At 32.9% G+C, this 19,110-nt stretch overlaps 3 protein-coding genes across 4 annotated transcripts; all 3 read right to left on the bottom strand.

Moving 5' to 3' along the window:
* Positions 1-5,950: 5,950 nt before the first annotated feature.
* LOC132283551 (protein PIN-LIKES 2) lies at positions 5,951-8,104 on the bottom strand. Its single transcript, XM_059785514.1, has 2 exons — positions 7,868-8,104; positions 5,951-7,637 (listed from the first exon to the last, which is right to left on the bottom strand). Exon 2 carries the CDS (start codon positions 7,490-7,492, stop codon positions 6,077-6,079), a length of 1,416 nt encoding a protein of 471 aa, XP_059641497.1. The 5' UTR covers positions 7,493-7,637; positions 7,868-8,104; the 3' UTR covers positions 5,951-6,076.
* A 3,114-nt stretch (positions 8,105-11,218) lies between these two features.
* LOC132286332 (uncharacterized) lies at positions 11,219-14,555 on the bottom strand. 2 transcript variants are annotated; one of them, XM_059788652.1, is made up of 2 exons: positions 14,030-14,555; positions 11,219-11,790 (listed from the first exon to the last, which is right to left on the bottom strand). In XM_059788652.1, exons 1-2 carry the CDS (start codon positions 14,456-14,458, stop codon positions 11,785-11,787), a joined length of 435 nt encoding a protein of 144 aa, XP_059644635.1. In that variant the 5' UTR covers positions 14,459-14,555; the 3' UTR covers positions 11,219-11,784. The 2 variants fall into 2 exon arrangements, with proteins under 2 accessions (XP_059644635.1, XP_059644634.1); XM_059788651.1 differs by lacking the exon at positions 11,219-11,790 and adding an exon at positions 11,799-13,872.
* A 3,551-nt stretch (positions 14,556-18,106) lies between these two features.
* Positions 18,107-18,553, bottom strand: LOC132282156 (uncharacterized). The gene has a single exon (XM_059783778.1). The coding sequence runs from the start codon at positions 18,551-18,553 to the stop codon at positions 18,107-18,109; it is 447 nt and encodes a 148-aa protein (XP_059639761.1).
* Between the last annotated feature and the right edge of the window lie 557 nt (positions 18,554-19,110).

Genomic DNA, 19,110 nt, shown 5'->3' with positions numbered 1-19,110 from the left:
ATTTTGAACTAATTATTTTTAGTTTCAACAACTCCATATTATTTTATAGCTTTTGCGTAAAAATATATTTATCAATAACAATTAATCATGTGTTATACCCAAGCCACACATAATTTTTACAAACTTAGTTAATATAAGGTTGATTCGTTAATGTAATGAAAAATAGGGAGGAAGGAGGAAAGAGAAAATATGTTGATGTGGCCATGAAAAAGGGTGGTACAAAATATATAATAATTTTACACATTAGTAAGGTGACAATGTATCTTAACATACTAAAAAAAAAAATAATAATAAAAAATAAAAACTTTTAACACAGTGCTGCAGATGTTCTAAACTTAAATTTTTAAACTTTTTATTTTGGAAGGTGAATAAGTATGATTAAGTTATATAATATTTGGTAACTTTTTTTTTTTTAATGAATTAATTAATTGTTTATCTTACATTGGCAAGATATGCACACTCACACAGCGTTTTGTCTCCACCAGTGCTCAAATCCTTTCCCTCCTCTTCTTGAATAAAAATGTTATAGTCATTAGACTATGTCCTTTAGTACTTGATTTAGTATTTCTATAAGCAGTGACAATAGCGTGCCTACGTCTCAAAATAGATGGGCACTTTGTGAGTCACAATTTTCAAAGTATCCATCTATTTTAAGATGGAGTATATAATTTCCCACCATTACAAATGCTCAATTGATTATCCGGCATCATTTTCTACCAATAGCTTCTTAAATTTCAATTCATTTCGTAATTAGAAAAAATATATATACGGAGTAATTCAAAAAAAAAATAATAATTCAAAGCAATAAAAGATTTATATCTATTGACTTCCTTTGCTGATGTCATGACACCACAATTATGAAGAGCTTTTCCAACCGTATGGCGCTTGGTTGACTCCAATCGAACTAGAAGAACTTCAAAAGCAATTCCTCTTTGGAAACATTCTCTTTGTTGTCTTAAAAAAATGTTTTATGTTTTCATTATTCTTATAATATTTATATAGTGAGTTATGACGCAAATATTTTGTTATTTTCATTATAAACAGTGATTCTTAAACTTAATTGTTTAACCCAGAAGTATAGTCCAACGTTAAAACTTTAAACTTATTTAATCCATCTCATAAAGACACTATGGACTACACTTTCGTCTCTTCATATGAATCTCATAACAATTATTTATTCTGAATTGATTACTTTTAGCTTTTGGTCTTCAAACTAGAAGCGGTTTTGTATAAAAAAAAATTTACCGGCTGCATGTCACCAAATAATATGGATGTTAAATTAATAATATAAAGCATTTTCTATATTCCATTGCCTATTTTTGTAATTATTAATTGATGTCATCAGTGAACTAACTCTATCAAAGTTGTTTGAAAGATAACTGACTCAATCTAATGTCATTGTGGCTTCACATTCCTAAGTTACTTGTAGGATTTGAATTCTTGTCTTTAAGACTATGTTTAACCTAGTGATAGATGTCATTTTCCCCATTATAGTTGTTAGATTTAGGTATAAGTTAAGATATGAAAATATCAAATGTATATAACCCCAGTTTTAAGAACAAGGATAAAGAAAGAAAATAGAGTTCATTTAATGCACTAAAAACATCTAAAATTTTAAACCATCAAGTTAATTAAGTACTGAACTCAAGAGCTTGAATTTCCTTAAGACCACTCTCAAATTTTTTTTTCTTCCAGTAATTGCTTGGTGCATGTGGAATAGAGGGATTGCATGTGCTCGGTGATGGATTATTGAATGCTCTAAAAAATCCAACACCATCATCCTCAACAAAGAAGTGCTCTAAAAAACCCGATACCACCATCATCAACAAAATTAAGTACTCTAAAAGACCCGACACCACCATTGTCAACAAAATTAAGTGCTCCAAAAACCCGACTCGACCATCGTTAACAGAAAAATAAAATAAAATTTAAGCAATGGTTTTGGCTTAGAGAAGCTTGCAAGGAATTTGGAGCATGACTTGGAGTGCTTTGTCATTTTGTGGGGCCCAAATAGTGGAGAATGGCTTAAGAACCATTTTGGTTGTATTCAAAATTAATAAATGATTCCTGATTTTTAATCATTTTGTATACCTGTCATATACCTTTATTTGGAATTGTTAGCAATTATCATAGAGTAATCTTACTATCCCCACTACATTAATACAATACATTATGGTTGCTTTCCAAAACCACATCTTTACATAGATCACCAATTGGTCACCATTTTTGGCATATGAAGAGAAGGTATGTAAGTTGAACAAACTATTACAAGTAGTAATAGAGTTGAGTGGGTGGAATGATGATGCAAAGACTCAACAACATTTGGAGTTGTGGTTGGCCTAAACATTAGGTCATTACAAATGACCTCTTCAAAGCTATCAATGAATAAGCAACCTACTTAGTAATCAGTTCACAACAACGTCTACACACAATCACATCATCATCATATGTTACACAAAAAGAATGATCAACAAGAATCACATCATCATCATCATCATTATGGCATGCAGTTGACAGTTGAGCTGATTCCTAACTGACATCAGAGAATGAGAAGAATTGCATTCATCAAGACCAGAAGATACCATTTGAATGAGATTTGTTTGCTGCCTAAAATATGCATTCCTCTATGTATGCTGCTTAGTTATTGTACTTCTATTTTTTGAAGAAATCACTGTCAGTATGTGGTATCTCTAGCTCCTTGCATAGGACTTACAAGCTTGAACATCACACATTCACAGCTTTGTGACATTCACATGAAATATTTTCTCTAACTTACAGGTTGAAAAATCAACTTTCAGTTCTATTATAATTCACATCAGAACGATTCAAGTAAAACGGGAAAAAAATAAATATATAAAAAAAAATTAAGTCTCATCATGAAACATTACTGTAAACAAGGAACAAACATAAGTCGATATTTATCCACTCAGCTACTCTACATACCCAAAAAAAAAAAAAAACTGTTGTTCTTCTCTAGGCCTTGATATAATAAAATTAAGTCGAGCGTAAGTTCATGAAGGTTAAAAATTTATTGGAGATTCATAGGATGGAAATTTCATTAAACGACTTAAAGATGTGTTACAAGCAATAAAAGGTAAGAAGAAAACCAAATATCACTAACAAATTCAGGATGCAATAAGCAGAGGTATGGGCCGTATGGCATGAGTATTTGCATATAAACCACAAATCAATATCGAATATGATGCTATTAGAAATCACATATTTGCAATTTAACAAGGAAAGACCTCTCCATACTTGATTGATGGCCCTCAACTTGACTTGTTTCCCAATTAGCATAATACATATTTTGTATATCCTTTTACATGCTACATTTATTATCCTTAAACTTCCTAACGGATAGATGCTCATGTAGTGAAGAAGTATCTGACTCTGAGTGGTTGATCACAATATACATGGAACACAACAACACATCTTAGTGCTTATTCGGCTTCCAAATGCAAAAAATGCAGACACTGAGTGCCTCAGAACTCAGAACTCTTGTAGAAGAACCTTATATATCCACTAAGACACAATATGGGGTAGCAGATTTGTTAATTCTATTACAAGAGTGCCTCAGAACTCTTGCCTGTAACTTGAGATAGGGCAAACATTGAGCAACAATGAAGCAAGGGAATTTTGTAAGCAGAATTAACTAAATGAAGAATCTCCAGTCTGCCAGATTTGCAAAATCAGTGAGAAAGAGATTCCTGACAGATGCTACAGTAAAAGACATTTTGCTGTAAACTAAACCCTTGTCTGGCATCAACATGTATAGTTCCAAATTCTTTCAGATTTTGCAACGTTGACAACATTGAGCTGGGGGAAAAAAGAGAGGCATTTGGAGATAAATGTACCCGTAGTTAATGGAGTTGGTATCACATATCTGATGTGATGCAACTAAAAATTACTAAATCAATAAATATCAACAAAGTATGGGATGCATCAAAACTTAAATTCTGTGCAGCGAGTTAGCGTATGTATATGTTTCTACTGTGTACCTTTGCATCCTCTATTGGAGCATAACATGAAAATATGGGGAAACAATTAAATAAATGGATTCAGTAACTGTTCAAATTTTGAATTGAGATGAGAATCATGACGACAAAGTATCAAGATACTACAAAAAGATGGAGAAGCGGGAAAAAACCAACAAATCAATTATAAAATCTGTAACAGGTAGTACCCCATACTTAAACATCTAGCCTTAAAGAAGTTCAATCTCTATCTCCAATTCTCCATCTACCAAGAACTAGTAGCTAAACTAGCCATTTCCAACAACAACAAAAACTAACAAAGCCAAATTCCAATAAGATCACTTAATAAAGTGACTATAGTGGACTTTATTAAGTGATCTTATTTGAATTTGGCTTTATTAGGTTTTTTATTTTTTTTAAAAAATAAGATCAGGATACATGGTAATTGCTACCACCAAATGTTCTCCCCCGCTACCTGCCCCTCCATCCCCAACCAAAGACAAAGAAGTAAAACTCTCACTCCCCCTTACGTAGTAGTATGAAAGTCATAAACATTTCAGAAGCAAGATGTTGAATGTTGGCCATTGAATCGTCTAACAACAGCTCAATGAATTGTTAATCAGCATGCAGATGGACGGCATCAATTTTTTTAAATATGACTTGTAACTATCTTCTTATCAATGAAGGGGGACATGAACACCCCCTCTAATTTCCATAAACAAAATCCAATCAAAAGCACAAGTAGTTTAGTCTGTTGGTTAAGATAATTCAACCATATCTCAACCATAATGTATTATAGCTAGAAGGGGCACAAACAAATTGTAAGTTGAAATGACTACAACAAATTTATAAGCAAAAAATCCATATTGGCAACATTTGGCATAGAAGAAAAAACAATCAAGCACATATTACAAGAGTTGCATCTTTCTCCTATAATCTTGTAGTAGGAGAGCTCCAATGTCATTCTATGGGGCAAGCTTAGGTTTTCTTTGCTAAAAGAAAATAAATTTCCAACACTTAAAATAATGTTTAACTCTCTTCTTTTCTAATTCTGGCAAGGAAAGAATGTAAAAGCGGAGGTTCCATTCTTCAACTTGTATCTTTACAGCTTCTTTTTTTCTTTATTTTATCCCTCCCTTTTTTGAGGTGAATGGGGAGAGTAATTTTTTATACAACAGGAATTGTCTGTTTGATCACTGGCAACATAATGCAAAGGATCATTTAGCCAATCCTTAAAGACATTTGAAGCAAGTGAATTACAACGGGTTGATCTCATTATTCTTTCATAAACAAAGTAAATCAATTTCTATATTTATCAACTTAACACACTCACAGAGCCAATAGGACAGGCTCTCAACTCACACCCCCGTAGCATCACCTCTAAAACTATAGCGAGAGTAAAAAATTACCAGTTTAGTTTAACAAACTTGAGCTTGGCAGGGCATTGTTGAGATGGATAAATGTTCAATATATAAATCTAGCACACCATTATGTGAAAGATGAAGAAATTATCATATCTTATGTAACATGCTTCAATCAAGTGGAAGCGACATCAAAATGTCTGCACATGCAGGAACTACAGAATTCAGGAATAATTATGTTTTGAACTCATAGAAGGTATAGTTTCATTTCATCCTTCTATTACACCTTTTTGTGAGAACATGAACCAATTTAAACAAGAATGTGCTAGAGACACCTCATAATACTGCAAAGACATAGTTGTGCATACATTTTGTATATAGTTGTACAAACATTCTTTTTTATAAGTATCTAGTTGTAGAAACAGTAGACGAAGAAATATACAAATGGATTTAGTGAGCCCCTGGACACCTCTTTAACTTGTCCAATATTATCATATATGTTGAGTAAACTTAAGACCAAAATAACCATAAAGGAAAGCCAAAACTATCTCTAGGTTGGAGGGGAAGAAAAAGATCACCTTCAAGATCAACAATAGCCAAACAGCACAGCACATCTATCAAACTTAATTATATATTGCACTGTAAGAATTAGACAATACCATCTGAAATAATTGGTCATAAGCCCCTTACATGCTAATCATATAATCGCAAAACATGAAGCCAAAAGGTTTGGAACAAACCTCAGATGTAAGAAATCAGCAGATTGAAGTAGAGAATACTATACATTGAAAGAGAGAACAGAGCGAACACATGCTGCCAGAAGAGGAGTGCCGATGCTTCACTCACTGCATAACCCCTCAAGCTAGCAATTGCTCCAAGCAAAATAGCGCTTGGTGTCATGTACTGCAATAATAGCACAAACCGGTACATTTCATCCCCAGGGATCAAAAATTTCATTCTACCAGCCAAACAAACGACACCAATTCCAATCAAAGGAAGTACCAAAAGCCTAGCAACAATGATGCCCACTGTAGTTCGAATCCCGAGTTTAGATTCATTGGGACCTTCAGCAAGCATTCCTCCAAGAATTAGCATTACTGAGGGGACCATAGCTCCAGCCAAGATTTCGAGACTATCTGTGATAAATGAAAGTGGAGCATCATCACCATATACAAAGTCTTTGATAGGAGGAACCATCCCAACAATAAAGGCCAACAGAGTAGCAATTGTTGGAGGCTGAAGGATGCGAATAACTGGGGTTTTCTCGGCCACAATTCTAATTCTTCTAACCATCCGGGGCTCTGCCAAACACCGAACAGATTTGGGACTCCTTCGACCTCCCTCCTCCGGCAAATCAGGATCCGGAATAGAAGTTTGTGAAATGTTATCCGAAATAGAAGTTTGTGAAAGGTTATCTGGAATAGAACTTTGTGAAATGCTGTAGATGCTGTTGAAGGCCTTTGCTATAATGGGTGTCTTGCAATGTTCAGTTGCTTTATCTTCCATTCCAGGCCATTCTGCTTCAACAAGAAGTGGCCTACTGAGGTCACTGATTGGTAATTGTTCATCAATCTCAGCCCCTTCTTCCTCCACGACCTCATAATACTCTAATGGGGGCTCCATCATATGGTAAACAAGGGTATAAACAAGAAGTACAGCAACCCATTGGGCAAAAGATACATATGCCACACCAGTTCTATGACAATGAGGACCGAACGGGTTATCTGTGCTATGGCACACTGACCCAACAATAGCAAGGGGCAGATTTCCCGTGTTTCCAAATGCTGTAGCAATAACAGTGAATCTAACAAATTCCGGAGGCGGCCTGCATATTAATGCCACCAGGTACCCTAACACACAACCGATGGTGGTACTGATGACCACATTTACAGGTATGAACCACCAAAGTGCGAAATTTTTTAGAGTAATAGATTCCCCAAGGTGAATGAAGATCATACAAGGTAAGAACAGAGCAAAAACAAGTTTGCTAAGAAGCTTAAAAGTAGATCTTGGGACGATTTGGGTTTTTGGATGGGCAAGAATCAGACCAATGATGGATAGGGTTAGGAGCTTCAACAATGGCAGAACAGAACTTTTTAAAGAATCCACCTCCCCAGTCTTCACGCTTTCTTCAGTTTGTGCGAAAAGGAATTCCATTATCTATCCTTTCTAAGATTGGAAACTTTCAAGAAACTTCGCAAACCTTCCCCAATTCAAGAAATTCAAATCCCAATCAGGCTTCAAACCCTTTGCATTTCACATAATTTTGTATATCAAACAAGAAAACATCACAATCGATCACCTTTAAAAAAAAAAAAAAAACAAAGAAAAAAAAATCACAATCGGACCCAATTTGAGTGAAAAATAAAAGGGTGTCAATCAATTATCAAAACACTACAAGACATACAGCATGTAAATTTGTTTTCTTTCATAATTTCATTAAACCCAAACTGCATAAAAAAACCCCAACATAAACAAAAGTCAAATTCCTTCAAGAAACTTCATAAATATGACAGAGAGAGAAGAACTTACAGAATAGATAACCAAGAAAGAGAAGAACATTACAGGGTAACGTGGGATTTGGAAGAGGAAACAGATATGCGATAAAGATGCTGTGTAGATGTCATCAATTTTAATTTTAAATTTTTCCAAATTTATCATTTAATTATTATTTTTTTGCTAATAATCATTGGGTTTGCATGGTCGGTGGTGATTCCATGACCAGGGAATTTCAGTTGAACGGTAAATGACCACCACCAGAAGTTATCAAGAACGTTGTGCTGTGATTTCCAACAATAAAAGGCCATGGTTGCACTGTCATTTACTAAAATGACACACTAGTGAAAATCTAGAATTTCCTAAGATTTACAATTCTTTTATCAATTAACTATTATTTATTTATTTTTTTCCCTATCTATTAAATAAAGATGTGTAACACACCAAATGATTTTTGCTTTTTCTTGGTCAGTATTTATTTGTTTTTTTTTAGCTAACGCTTTCAACCAAGAATTTCGCGCTTCCACAAAAAAATATCTATAGTGTTATACATATGTTTTCTAAATTCTATTTTTTTATTTACAAAATTGTCCATAAATTTTACAAAAATCTTCAAAAACATCTTTATTTTTTGTAAAAATCTTTAAATTGTCTCCTTGATACTCCCACTATATATTATTATTGTTTAAGGCCGTTCTCTATCATGTATACTATTCTCTTTGTCCATCCCTACTCTCACGTCTTTTATTGTATTTACTTATTTACTCCTAAGTCATTTCTTTTCTCTCTTTAATTATTTTTCGTGCACTCACACTTGTGTGTTCCAAATGTTCACACACAACACATTGACAAGATTTAGTGATCCTACAACTGTTTTTCCAGTATAATTTTTTTTTTTGTAGGGGTGTTTATTATATTTACAATTTTTTATTTATTTATCAACGTGTCCACTAAAAATTGTGAATCAAAATGTGGAAAACTTAAAAAAGAGAGAAATATAAATATTAAAAATATCTTAATACAAACTTTTAATTAGTGATTTTGTATCTCAAATTATATTAAGTCAGCCTATTTTGGCTTATCCTCTGCAGGGCGGAGCCAATGTAGTACTTGTCCCTTTGGCCTGCCCACCTACTATAAATATAGATTTTTTTTTTTAATTTTATATGTGTATATATGAAATTTTTTTATATAATGTCCCTCCTAAAATTACTAATTTTTAAAATTATCTCTTATTCTTCTAATTTTTTCCTAATTTACTCTTCAAATTCCTTATAAAAAAATTAAATTTTCCTTGTTAAATTAAATTTTAATTGTTTCTTTTTTTAAGTTGTCATTTTTCTGACATTTTTTTTTTTTCCTTCTACTCCTTTAAATAAATTTTTTTTTTCTTAACATTTTGCCCCCCTAAACTAAAATTCTAGCTGTGCCCCTGCTCTCTTGTTGATTAGAGGGTTTGATTAACACATTATTGGTTATTCTTTTAAGTCAAGATGTTCTTCGAAATGATGATAAAATGACAAAGACTTTTTTTCATTCAAAAATCATTCAAGCCCAGTAATTTTGACTTTCTTTAAGAAATTTATCATCTTGAATATAAAATGAAGCAATCATCCTTTGTCTAGATGATTTTTTTTCTTTCCAACAATAAAATTCAACATTTTCAACATTGCTTTTAAGATGAATAGTATTTTCATCTTGAAACTAATTACAAACTTATACTAAAACACTATTTATATTTTTTTATGGTCCAAAATACCTTTCATTTTGTTTTTCTCACTTTAGCCTTTACACCGATATTGTCATTTTAGGGCATAATTTTCTCCCTCCTCTCTTGATACTCTTTCTGCCGATTCAAGGGCGATCGATTTCACCATATCAAAGATCGAAGGTGTTATTGATTTCTCGGAATATTATGCTATTGAGTTTTTTTTCTGGCGATTGTATAAGTGAATGCATGATTTTAAGAAAAAAAAAAATTGTCTGTCTGTCGCGTCCAGTATCCTAGGTAATGACCATATGCTTCTTCTTAACAGAAATAACTCTGGTGATGGTCTAAATGGAAAAACTTTTTTATTTGTACGACTACTTTCCAGATCCACATATCCAATAGCTGAAGATTGGGAAGAAAACTTGCCTTAATAAATGATAGGAGGCCTACTTTAACGTACTGTTATTATATGTACAGTTCAGTTTAATGCTTTCTCCATTAATACATTTTATTCATTTTCAGAACTGATACAACTGAAATTATTAATTTTTTTTTTCCCGGCAAATAAAAAAATTGTCACACCTATTTCGAATTATGAAATTCTTCACCAAATGAAATTTAACACTGTTATTTCTACATGATGTTGGCTTACCTAGTGCTCTTGTGAATGATGGTAGTTTGGCAACTAATTAACATTTTTACTCTGTATGTAAAACTGATGGTGAGCAAGAGATAGACTTGGAATGCTAAGATCCTTGAACTTACTCTTCTCTTTCAATGTAGTAGAGGTATCAGACATCCTAGATCTCAATGAAAACCTCTTTGAGCTAAATGCAGAAGAAGCAGTTGCTATTTTTTTTTTTTTCCTAAATAGAAGCAGTTGCTGTTTACTCATCATATTTGTTAAGAACCATGATTGCAGGGTCAGATCGATCGGGTAGAACATTTGATGAGAGTGTGATAAGAAACATTAATCCACGTATTATGTTGGTTTCTGAAGTTGAGGCGAACCACAATTCACCATTTTTTGTGAATCGTTTCCTTAAAGCTCTTTTTAACTATGGTGGATATTTTGATTCCCTGGAAGACTGTATGGATCGGAATGACAGACATAGATTTTTTTTTTTTGAATCTGTATGTCGATCTTTTTAATATAGTAAGGAATATTATTGCAGCTGAGGGAGAGGAAACCCGACATGTAAATATTAATGTTTGGAGAGCTTTTTTTGCACAGTTTGGGATATATGAAGGAAATAGAACTGAGCTCGTCATCTTTGTATCAAGCAAGCCTGGCGGTTAAGAACTTTGCTTGTAAAAGTTCTTGCACACTTGGTATGGATGGGAAATGTCTGATTATTGGGCCTCTTCACTTAGGCTAGTTGTTCATCTGTAACATTGTGTTTTGCCTTTGGGCTATGTCTTGGTTGTTCTCTTGTTAGCAATGGGCTAACTGTTGAACCTCTTTGTATTATCCTTCTTTCTTTTATAAATTAACTTTATCTTTCAAAAAAAAAGAGGGTATTTTAGACCATAAAAAAACATAAATAGTGTTTTAGTATAATTTTGTAATTAGTTTTTAGTAGTCAAACCTATTAATTTGAAAAAGTTAGCATTTTTTAAATTATACAAAATTAAGTAAAGTATTTTTTAAATGATTCTTATATATATGGCAAAAGTAACTAAACATCAGTTCAAATTTTATTTCATTTCATGAAAACTAACAAGCCCTTAATTAATAGCAATACAGTACTAAAAATACAAAAGAAAAACATGCATGAAAAATAGAGACCTCCTATGAAATAATAAAAAACATAAATATGGAACTAGCTAGCTTCTCGATCCATGTCCCTTGAACATAAACATGGAGCTACTGGCCAGCAGCAAAAGCCTCGACCGGAAAGGTCCTAGTGATACCGGCAAGGCTCTTGAAATGAATTTTTCCGGTAGGTGAGTCATCGACAACTATCTCACTCACCGGAGGCCATAGCATGAGTTCCTTAGCCTTAACTCCTTTGAGCTTCTTAATCCTCTTCTTCTCCACATAACCAGTTATTTGTGTGTCATAACTCACAAGCTTGCTAATGATCTTGAAGCTGTGTTCGACCTTCTTCTTTTGCGACAAACCCTACTTCGATCACGTCTTCGAGAGGGAGGAGTCCTAGAGGGAGTCCAAATTCTTCAAGTAGGGCAACTGCCATTTTCAAACCTTCTTCGTGGCCTTTCTTGACAATTCCTCCTTCCTTTAGTTCTGCCATGTTTAATCGAAATTTAATTTGAGATTAATTAATATTGGTTACTTAATTTGAGGTGAAGTGAACATTTTCATAGTGAAGGAACACATGACTGTGAGAAATATAATGAAGAAACCAAAACGAGCAACATTGTATTAATCACCAAAATCTAATTATTTACTTTCAACCGGCCCCCTATCTTTTAGTATCAAAAGTTCTATACATGCATATAAATATATAAATACAAGTATATACAAATCTATGTATGTATTATATATTTAAGCCCTATAGTTCTTTTTCGATTCTGAAAATTGTGGCAGCACTCCAAGGACAAATTGACAGTTCTATTAATATATGGTGCAATTATGGATGGTCATGGATTAATTAATTTGTATATCACAGTTATCATATACAAATTCTCTGCTGTTCATATGTCATAATATATTAAAATAACACACACCCACACATAGGGAGAGTTACAATAAATAAATATAACTGCCACAGTTTGCCAACTATATCATTTATTTATTTATTTATTTTTTCTTTTTTTTCTTTTTTGAATAGTAAAGAAACACATATACCTTTTCGTCCATGTCCGGGTTTAAACGTCTCCCTTCTTCTACAGAGAAATTATGCCGTTAGATAAAAATTCCTTTGGTTATATCATTTTTCTACATATGTTTTCTATCGACTGCTTTTTTATATTTTATTTTTTTTGGAAATTAAATATATGATAAATATATTTGTTGGCACCCACAACATGTCCTTGCAGGAACGTACTCAAACTCTCAAAAGAGAAGAAATCATACCTTTCGAACTAGTGACAAAAGATTGGCCACAAGATTAATTAGCTCGGAATACTAGAATAACAGAAAACTTCTCAACTGAAAATTAATACACAAGACTTATAATAGTGACCGAGCCAAACAAAAAAATAAAAAAATGGAGAATTAATTACTATTTTAATGAATTTTTACAATTTGCTTGATGGCACTACTGAACAAGTAAATCATTTTCTCTCATTGCATAAAATTACAACCATAATCATTTTTATATAGTCACTAACTCACTATTAAAGGCAGCGAACATTCTACTATAATTATATATTACTTCAGTAAATAATCACCAACCTATTTCAATTTAAATAACACCAAACCCAAATAGGCTGGTAAGGGACTGATGGGTTGGCTATAGGCCTTGTAATTGAAGTTAGCCTGGGCTAACTACCATTATATTGCCGGTAAGTTGTCTTTTATATATATATAATTGAAATTTACTTTTCAAAAAAAAAAAAAAAAAAAAAAAAACCCATTTCAGTTTAGATCAGCTCAAGAAATCAATTTTGAAAAATTTAAGTAGAAGAAACGGACCTTCTAATTGGATTTGATAGGATCCCTTTTCTATTTGAGAAATCACACTATTAGATCACGATATACTATTGTTTGCCTCTCACACAATAAGTTCAATAACCAACACCACGGAAAACAAAGATTATTCATATAGCAATTACTGAACGAAAACAAATTAAATATGTGATTAAATTTTTTTAAATCAAATACTTCTTTTCTACAAAATCAGATCAAATCCAAAGTTCAAACAGCAGTAAATGAATGAAATTAAAGTACAATAAAGAAAAACTTAACTGAAATATTAAAATCATATCTTTTTTTTCCTAGTTAAAATCATACTATCTTTTTACAAAAACATAACTGAAATAAACCTGAAATTAGGTCAAAATTTTATTTAAACCATACCAACATGACAAGTTAATCAACGAAGAAAGAGATCATCAGAGAGAGGGAGAGGTGGAGAAGAGTTTGATATTTTTGAAGTTGGACAGATCGAGTAAAAAGGCATCAAGTGGCATTTATTCAGGCGGCAGGAATATGCTCCTTCCTTCAGTGGACTTATTAATTGATGATGAACTAATATATATATATATATATATCCGCGCGCATAGATAATAAAATTCCATTTTTTTGACACTTAAAAACAAAAGGGATATTGCAAGGTAAATTTCACGCAGAATATATTTCATAAAAGAGTGTACAACACTACAAGCCAAAGATGCTGATTTTGAAGAGGCGTCCTTGATTCACCTAAACCCAAAACATCAAAATCTGTAACAATATTAATTAATAATAACATCATTTTTTTTTTTGAAAGTTAAATTTTCATGTATAAGACTGTATTGGGTCACGAAATAAAAGCCAAGGTATATGACAAAACAAAAACTACATATCGTAATCAGCTTACAGATAAGAGTTGTTTGGCTATGTGTATAGCATAGAACAAGAGTCCTGAAGTTGAAAGGATCACGCTCAATAAAATAAGTGCGGCCATCCCAAAAGCCAAACACGGCCTTGTATCCATCAAAAAAGAGTGTAACAACCCTACTGCTTCACACACATCCTCATTGTAGTGTGCATAGTAGCGTTTCTCCCACTCCATCCAATTCTCAGGCGGCGAATGGATGCCCTCCAACATCTTGGCCTCCCGAATGCGCATCCGGAGGATGATCATGTTCTCATCCACCGGCCTACCACCATAATCATGCCCTGATCTTCTCACACTTGCAATTACTGTCTTCCTTGTTGCGGGTACAAGTCTTCTCCGGCTACGCGACTTGGCCGGAGAGCACCGGAGGGGCAGCGTGGGACGTGGAGTGAAGGAGGTTGCTTCCATTGGTTGAAGATGGTGAGCTTAATTTTTTTTTATGTGGAGTAAGTGATTGGCAATGGCACAAGAGAATTATTATATATAGTGAGAGAGAGAGAGAGAGAGAGTGAGAATTAAGTAGCTATAGTTACGTGTTGTAAACATCTATCTTGGGCATGAAGCATGAAAGGCTTGCTTATGGCATCTGCAAACCGTGTACAACGTGGCAAGTTGGACTTTTGCGAGTATAAATGAATCTACACGTGGCAATGCGTGAGTGTGCCATTTCATTTGATGATTCATCTAACTTTTATACATGTATAGTACTTAGTATATCATATCCCATCTTTCTAAAAAGTGGAAAAAAATAAAGTGTTAATTCTACTTCTCAAGGAATGTATTTATACTGTGGGCGTGTTGAAAAAGTAAAATTCTCCTAAGTAAGCCAAATTACCTTGCCGACAAAATTTTTTTTTTTTTTAAATCTAATTTATTTACAATGAAATAGTATTATACAAAATAAAAGAAATGCTAGTATATGACAAATAATTAATTAAAGTATTTTTATGAAAAAACCAGATGATGTTTGGAAAATGATTCTTGCAGATGATGTTAGGAAAATGATTGGAAAATGATTCTTGCAGATGATGTTAGGAAAATGATTCTTGTACCGAATAGTTGCAGTGAATTGGTGTAACTAATAAGGAAGCGTAACTTTTCACTTAGTTTTATTTTGTATAAATAAAAAAATTAAAAATTATTGAATTAGTCAATTTAGTACAAGTGTTTGGTGTGGATATCAGTGCTAGATGATGTTTTATTTTCAATGGTTAGTTGATTTCTTCTACTTCTTTTTTTTAATTATGATTTTTTTATTATTTTTATTAATTTACTTTCTCATATATCCTCTCTTCCATTTTTTTCTTGTCTCTTTTTTACTATACGAGGAAATCATGCTAGTTCCTTTATATATTTTCTCCACCCTTTTTTCCTTTCTTCCTATCAAACAAAACTGAAGAGCACGGCTGGTTAATTTTGGTAGTTCAACATCTTGCTTCTTTGAACATGTTTTAAAATTTAAAGAAAATAACATTTCTTATTGCTAAAAACTTTATTTTCTTCAAGTTTTTGCCTTATTTTATGTGGAACTCTCTTAAAATTGCCCTAACTGAAAGTACTCTCTCAAAATAAATTGTAAGTTTCTTTGGAGTAACAAACAAAAGAACTAGTATATTTGTGTTAAATACGTGCCAGATGTCCATGGCTTGGTTGTAAATGCTGTTGTTATTTTCATTCATTTATTAATGAAAAGGTAAAATCAAAATAATCAAATTAAATTTGAATTTTTTATCTTCAGGAATAATTCACATAACACCCATCCGACAAATCAACATGAAAGTCTCAAATGTTATTTCACTTCAATGGATGATTAAACATACACTCATGATAATTGCTTGCTTGAATATTATTGCAGAGAAAAACGAAGCAAAATCGTTGAAATAGTGGAGGCCAAAACCAAGTGACGGCTATAAAAGTACAAAATCAAATAGGCCGGTATAATGGCGGTTGGTCATCCTTAGAATGTAGAGCTTGAAGAGGAATTGAAATTAACGGCTATAAAAGTACTCCTGCCTCTGGCTAGGTCTAGCTAGGCGGCGAGGTAATACCTATCGACAAATAAGTACCTAGTGCTAGAAAAGAATGGGATCCACCTTGTCGTTTTTTTGGGTCAAAATTTTATGGAAACAGAGATTTATAACTAACCCACCATGGGTTGCAATAATTCAACAATATTTATATTAACATTCCCTTTATTTTCTTTGTTTTGCCTTAAAAATAAATGTATATTTCCTCTGTTTTTAAAGTCGACGGTGAAAGTTTGTATATTTCTTCTGTTTTAAAGTCAACTCTGAAAGTTTGAATTCCTAAAGCAACATAGTGGATGCATGTTTTTTTTGTCATTAAAAAAAAAAAGAAAAAAATAAACCATTCAGATTGTTCTACTGAAACTCGGGTCTTTTTATATGAATTCCATTCACAAATTATATATAAACTTTCTTTGACTGATGACCAATGAAAAGGTCCTAAATTGAGGTTTTTACATTTACATTAATGTGAAATCACCTGATTCTTTTGCATCTAATGGACAATAGCTTCATGCATGTTGTGGTTGGTTATCTTAATTTAATCAAGGCCATCCATTTCAACAACATTTTTTTTTTTCATGACCCAATAATTTTTTTTTTCCTTTTTCCTTCATAATTGATGAAATCTTCTCTTTCTCATTCTACTTAAACCAAAGCAAGCTTGATATATGAAAATTTCTAAACACAATCACGACTTTGTAATTTCAACCATTAATTTACGTTAATGTTATGATGACATTCGCACAAATTTGTGACAGATTTCACAGTTACGCGATCGCTTTGCAGTTCTTTTAAAAATTTTCTCCATCTTTACTATGAATTCGAACCATTAACTATTAGATCAAGGCAGATTATTCTTGTTAAAAAATCACGTTGATGCAAATGATGGACAAGATAAAATCAACACTATAATTTTTTTTTTCCCTTCATAATTGATGAAATCACCTCACCATTCTGCTTAATTAACCAAACAAAGCCTGAGATTTTAAAAATGTTAAATACTTTGTAATTCCAATAATTAATTTAAGTGAATCCCATGATGACATCTATCTGAAACTATGACTGAAATTTCACAATTACTAGTAGTTTCACCTTTTAAAGGCAACCAACATTTTACTTATATATTATTAGAGCAATGCTAAAGGCAATTGCTCTTGTTGTGTTACTTGAGTAAATCACCAACAAATTTTTAAAAAAAATTCTTTTTTTTTTTTTTTTGGGGGGGGGGGGGTGCGGCGGGGTTGGGTAAGTAAGGAACCAATCTCAATTTAATCAGCGCAAGACATAATTAATTATTAAAGTTCTAAAATATAAGAAACAAATCTTCTAATTGAATTTGATAGGATCCCTTTTCATTTGAGAAATTACACACTCGATCAGATAAAGATATGTTATTGTTAATATCCAACTCTTAAAAAAAAAAAAAAAAAAACCATGTAGCAATTACTGAATGAAAATAATTTAAATATGTGATAACAAATTTAAATCAAAGCAAAATCAGAGCAAACCCAAAGTTCAGACTGCAGAAAATGAAGAAATATCAGAATGGTATGTTTTCGTCAAAAAAATCTATTTTTAAAGGATACCGGCCCACAAAACAAGAATGAATATAGAAAGAGATCATCACAATTAAGACACACAGAGAGTTGATATTTTTGAAGTTTTTTTTTTTTCAAGCACAAACTATATTTTGTAGTGACGAGAACACTTAACCTTCCATTAACCATCTAGGTTAGAGCCCACTGGTGATATTTTTGAAGTTAATTGGGCAAAGTGAAAAAGGCAAAGGTTAGATAAATAATTTTGTCAATCTGGGGCATTTGGCAATATTTGTACACTCAGACATACATATACAAAAATATATAAACATATAGCGTCATCGTTATATGAGCTTCATTTCTGAAGTGGTGCAAGACAAGAATCAAATCTAGACATATAAATATTGTCCACGGATATTAAGAAAGGGAAAACTTCAATATTGGGTCACAAACTTAAACCCTAGGTATATGACAAAAACTACACATCGTAATCAGCTTAGATGAAACCCACACAAGAGTCGTTTGGCTATGCGTATAACATAGAACAAAACTCCTGAAGTTGAAAGGGTCACACTAAGTGCGGCCATCCCAAAAGCCAAACACGGCCTTGTATCCATAAAAAAAGACTGTAACAACCCTACTGCTTCACACACATCCTCATTGTAGTGTGCATAGTAGGTAGCGTTTCTCCCACTCCATCCAATTCTCAGGCGGCGAATGGATGACCCCTGTTCCAACATCTTGGCCTCTCGAATGCGCATCCGGAGAATGATCATGTTCTCATCCACCGGCCTACCACCGTAATCATGCCCCGATTTTCTCACACTTGCAATTATTGTCTTCTTTGTTACTGGTACAAGTCTTCTCCGGCAAGGTGATTTGGGGGGAAACAACCTGCCGGAAAGCATGGGACGTGGAATAAAGGATGTTGCTTCCATTGTTGAAAATGGTGAGCTTGCTTAATTTTTTTTGTGTGGAGTTTGATTGATTAAGTGATTGGGAATGGCATAAGAGAAGGTAAAAGAGTAGTGTGTGTATATATATACACATTTAGACATGAAGGCTCTGTCCACTGTCCAATGTGACAAGATGGACTTTGGCGCGTATAAATGAATGTACACGTGGCAATGGATGAGTATGTAATTTCCTTTGGTTATAGAATCAACTTTTTTATATCCTATCTTTCTGAAAACATTAAGGAATATTTAAAATTGTGATACAGTGTTTGGAGGAGTTTCATTGACCAGGGCTAATCACACATCCGATCTATTCAATTTGGGAGTACAGTTTAAATCAATTTGGTTCTCACAGATTATGAAATTTGAAACGGAATAGATTCGTGAAATCGGATCGATTCGTTTTTCACAAATTGAACTTTTCAAACAGACCAATATGATTACACTTTATAATCCGTAAATTCTCAAATTAGTAATTAAAAATCGGTAACTAACTTTTTAACATATATCTATTAAGAACGCCTACTTCTAACCCAAAA

Source organism: Cornus florida, unplaced genomic scaffold (assembly GCF_030987335.1).
Source record: "Cornus florida cultivar Cherokee Brave unplaced genomic scaffold, ASM3098733v1 CherokeeBrave_3.0.0_Hap2_Chr11, whole genome shotgun sequence".
NCBI lineage: Eukaryota > Viridiplantae > Streptophyta > Magnoliopsida > Cornales > Cornaceae > Cornus > Cornus florida.
Note: the sequence above shows the minus strand (reverse complement) of the source record. Positions and strands in the feature narration are given on the sequence as shown.

Bases quoted from the DNA above. Each gene is read 5' to 3' on its own strand.
- LOC132286332 (XM_059788651.1), bottom strand. From the start codon at position 14,458: ATGGAAGCAACCTCCTTCACTCCACGTCCCACGCTGCCCCTCCGGTGC. The intron at 13,873-14,029 runs GTAAGCTGATTA...TTTTGGGTTTAG, and splicing joins TAGCCAAACAACTCTTATCT to GTGAATCAAGGACGCCTCTT.
- LOC132283551 (XM_059785514.1), bottom strand. From the start codon at position 7,492: ATGGAATTCCTTTTCGCACAAACTGAAGAAAGCGTGAAGACTGGGGAG.
- LOC132282156 (XM_059783778.1), bottom strand. From the start codon at position 18,553: ATGGAAGCAACATCCTTTATTCCACGTCCCATGCTTTCCGGCAGGTTG.